The 3,796-nt window shown below is 53.0% G+C and overlaps 1 protein-coding gene across 1 annotated transcript; it reads left to right on the top strand.

Moving 5' to 3' along the window:
* The first annotated feature begins 252 nt into the window (after positions 1-252).
* Positions 253-3,638, top strand: NAT9 (N-acetyltransferase 9 (GCN5-related, putative)). Its single transcript, XM_009323746.1, has 6 exons — positions 253-434; positions 1,234-1,343; positions 2,273-2,413; positions 2,637-2,696; positions 2,882-2,976; positions 3,067-3,638. The coding sequence occupies exons 1-6, from the start codon at positions 358-360 to the stop codon at positions 3,211-3,213; spliced, it is 630 nt and encodes a 209-aa protein (XP_009322021.1). The 5' UTR covers positions 253-357; the 3' UTR covers positions 3,214-3,638.
* The last annotated feature ends 158 nt before the right edge of the window (positions 3,639-3,796 follow it).

The following is a 3,796-nucleotide window of genomic DNA, read 5'->3' as shown; positions in this document are numbered from 1 at the left end:
AGCCCCGATCTCCCCTCAGGCCCCGGGGCTCCCCGAGGCCCGCGGTGTGTTGGAGCAGGGCGCCTCCACCGCCACCTGGGTCATGAAGTGTTAAGTGGCCCCTGTCAGGGCAGTCCCCCCGGCCGATGTCGGGCCTCTGGGGGCACTCGGCACCGATACAGCCCTGCCCTGGGTTGGGGGGGGGAGCACGAGGGACGTGGGAAGGTTGCTGTGCGTGGGATTGGTATGAGCTGGGGCCTGTCCGCACAGTGAGAGCGGCCGCCGCTGCCTCCCAAAGGGCTCCAGGGGTGCTGTCCCAGCCCTCGGCCTCGCTGGAGATGCAGAGTGGGGTGTTGGGTCTCTCTCAGTGCAGAGGCCATGAAGATCAACCAGAACACGGTGCTGCAAGGACAGAGGGTGACCCTGGTGCCATACACTGCTGCACACGTGCCCCGGTACGTGGCTTGTGTCCTCCCCTGATACTCTTTGCACTGTCTGATTTCACTTCTATTTTTCAAGGGAGTGTGATATTTGGGAAGGGTGCTGGCTTGACAGCTGCAGGGCCCTCTTCCCCCTGGGAACCGTTCAGCAGAAAGAGCACTCGTAGAAAGGCAACCGGTTTTGCCCTCTGTGCCCTGCAGCAGACATCCCTGGCGGGTCTGTCCTCTTTGCCAGGTCTGCCGACAAAGAGAACTTCATCTGTGCCACTGTGTACCCACGGAAGGGGACATACCTGGCTGTGGGTGAACTGCCAACAGTTCTCTTGTTCATTGATGTCTTTCCCTGATGACAGTGGAAGAGCAAAACTTCAATGTGTAAAGCCAGATGGATGTTTGATAAATTGGAAACAGGCGTGCAGGCAGTTTGTAAAGTGCTGGCCTGGGCAGCTGCAGCCTCAGCACAAAGGTGCCAGTATTAGTCTTTTTGTCAGCATCCAGGAGATGCTGTATCAATCTCAGCTGGGATGAAATGCACCGGAACTCAATGCTCGGTACTTTTAAAAACATCAAGTTTGCATTGGGCACTCTTCAGACAGAGCCACAGGATGGACAAACTTGCTAAATTTCCATGGAGAACCCCGATTCCTGTGTTAGATAAGGGAGAGAGGCTTGTGGATACTTTTTAAGTTGCCATGAATGCCAGGCTAGTGTTTCCAGAACCGGCTTATGACAGCCGGATCCTTAGAGCGCTTGTGGAAATGGGGCTGCGATGCTATAGCTCAGGCAGCAATCTGGTCCTGGGTCCCGTTGTCAGGTACCACGAGTGGATGCAGTCCGAGGAGCTGCAGCGCCTGACCGCCTCTGAACCACTCAGCCTGGAGCAGGAGTATGAGATGCAGCGCAGCTGGCGGGACGACGCAGACAGTGAGGATCTTAAACGTTTTCTAAGGGTGGGTGGGAGTGGTGAGCAGGTCCCTTCTGTCCTGTAAAGGACCCACAGTGGGCTGAGAGCGCCCGGTGAGCGCGCTCTACTTGCTGAAGCAGATGGGATGTGAGACCTTCTACAACAGTAGCTTCGAACTGGCTTTCTGTTTATAGTTGGTATATGCTCAGGGAAGTAGAGAATGTCCAGGGCTTTTGGTGTCCTTTTTATGCAGTTTTTCAAAGATTACAGTGATTTACTTCCCACAGCATTTTGTGCTGAGCTGCTGCTACACAGTCAACACTCCCCGGGTCTCATCGTCGTAAAAAGGTGGAAGAGGGTTGTATTTTTCCTTGAGAAATCGATTGACTTTATAATTACCTGGTTGAGGTGGGCTGACTGAATTGGTTCCCTGGCTCTCCTATAGGTAATGAATCACTGCCCATAAAAGCCTGGTAGAAATATAGTGAGCTGCAAAATACTGAGGCTGGCAAAGACCTCCATCTGGAATATTTGTCTTAGCTGGCATTAAAAGCCTTACTAAAAGCAAACATAATACGGACTAGGTGAATCACTAGGTCTTGGTCTCTTGTGCACCGAACAATTCTTTGCCCAAACTTGCTGCAGGGTGAGACAAGACAGGGAGACCTCAGACATGGGGTGAAAGTTTTCATGCTCCTTAAATAGGCTGTTTCAAGTCTTGGTGTCTATGTCATCCTCACAATGTGTTTTTCAGAATATTTCTTATATTTCTCGGGATGGGAGCAGGCGCACTTGGCATGGGAGGCCTAATTATTAGCTCTTCCTCGCTGTTAACATGTAGAAACTGTTGTTCCTCTGTCTATTGCATGCCTTTAATTTCATCCTTCGGTAATTTGTGAATAATTCTCAGCGTGCCCTGAAAATGCTGCTACGTTTTTGTTTTCCCCAGAGTGCACCTTCATTGTGTTGGACACGGAGCGGTGGTCCGGGCAGGCGTGTGCGGATGAGGACTGCATGGTGGGGGACGTGAATCTCTTCCTCACTGACACTGAGGATCCGACGTTGGGCGAGATTGAAATTATGATTGCAGGTCAAGTTCTGCTTCCTAACTTGGGCCTCTGTCACCGTGGCTAAAGCCAGCTGCAGACAGATGTTACGTACAGCAGCTTTTTCTTCTCGTTGCCTCACCATGGCTGTCCAGCCCTGATCAGCATCCTTTGCTGGTCTGGGTCACGGTAACTTCCGAAAACTACCCGGCATGGCTGACTTGTCTCTCGTAACTGGATGCTGACTTCTGTGGCTCTCTCTTTCAGAGCCCAGCTACCGAGGCAGAGGGTTTGGCAAGGAGGCAACTCTGATGATGATGTCCTATGGTAAGGGTGGCTCGGTGGAACGGAACGGGAGTACAGTCGGGATGTGATCTAGAAGCACATAGTCCCAGTGATACAGACAGGGCAGTAAGGGATCCGTCTGCCCCGGAAACTGGAGTCCTGTCCCTTCGTAGATGTGGCAGCCGAGCCGGTAATAGAAATGCTTCTCTTTCTGGTTTCTTTTGCAGGAGTGAGAAACCTGGGGATCACCACGTTTGAGGCTAAGATTGGTCAGGAGAATGAAGCCAGTATCTGCATGTTCAAAAAGCTTCATTTTAAGGAGGTGCGGTAACAGCCCGTCTTCTACCCGGAGAACGTGAGCAGCGTTTGCCCTGTGACCGGGATTGAGCTGTTTTTCCTCTGTGTGGTACAGGTTGCTGTGAACAGCGTTTTCCAAGAGGTGACGCTGAGGCTGAATGTCAGCGACCAGGAGAGACGGTGGCTCCTGGAACAGACGGACCACGTGGAGGAGAAGAGCTACGTTGAACTGAAGCTGCCAGCTGGGGTGCTGGAGACCTGACAGACACATCCAGACACGGGCCTGGTTTCCAGGGCGGAGTTGGACGCTGTTGGGAGGTCTGGGTGTGGAGGACACTGGTGAGCCAACACTGCACTTGGCTGTTTTCATCTGTCTCCTTCAGCTACTTTGTCATCTTGTCAACTTTGCACCTTGTTGCGCCGGCCGGGAATACTGCCTGAAATTTGGACCTGGAGAACAGCCACTGATTCACAGGCTTGACTAGGAATGACTACAACCTTAACATGCTGTTCCAGCAGAGCCCGAAATCACCGGCAGTTAATTTGATTCCTGGTGCGACCAGTTTCTGGACAAGCAGCACCCCCCGTTCCTTCTTCCACTGCCCTTAGAGCAAGATTCATCAGCTCGACAGAGGCAGCCTCAGTGCGCCGGTAGCTCAGTCTGTTTTCTCTTGAATAAAAAAACCTGACAAAGATCTGAGGTTTCCCCAGAGCCACCTGGGAGCAGTGGGGCTCGGCTGCTCGCTTTGGCTGGTGACAGGGTGGTTAGAACTCGTAACGGACAGCAGGGATTCTTTGAACCCTATTTTCGGGGGGGGGGGGGGGGGGCGGGGGCAACCCGGGGG

Source organism: Pygoscelis adeliae, unplaced genomic scaffold (assembly GCF_000699105.1).
Source record: "Pygoscelis adeliae isolate BGI_AS28 unplaced genomic scaffold, ASM69910v1 Scaffold75, whole genome shotgun sequence".
In the NCBI taxonomy this organism is placed as follows: domain Eukaryota; kingdom Metazoa; phylum Chordata; class Aves; order Sphenisciformes; family Spheniscidae; genus Pygoscelis; species Pygoscelis adeliae.
The sequence above is the reverse complement of the archived record's forward strand: the minus strand, read 5'-3'. Positions and strand labels throughout refer to the sequence as shown.

What these genes read in the sequence shown, in the direction of transcription:
- NAT9 (XM_009323746.1), top strand. Translation starts at nt 358, where the DNA reads ATGAAGATCAACCAGAACACGGTGCTGCAAGGACAGAGGGTGACCCTG. An exon ending in CTGGCGGGACGACGCAGACA is followed by an intron (nt 1,344 to 2,272) that starts GTGAGGATCTTA and finishes TGTTTTCCCCAG; the next exon opens with AGTGCACCTTCATTGTGTTG. An exon ending in TCTGATGATGATGTCCTATG is followed by an intron (nt 2,697 to 2,881) that starts GTAAGGGTGGCT and finishes TTTCTTTTGCAG; the next exon opens with GAGTGAGAAACCTGGGGATC.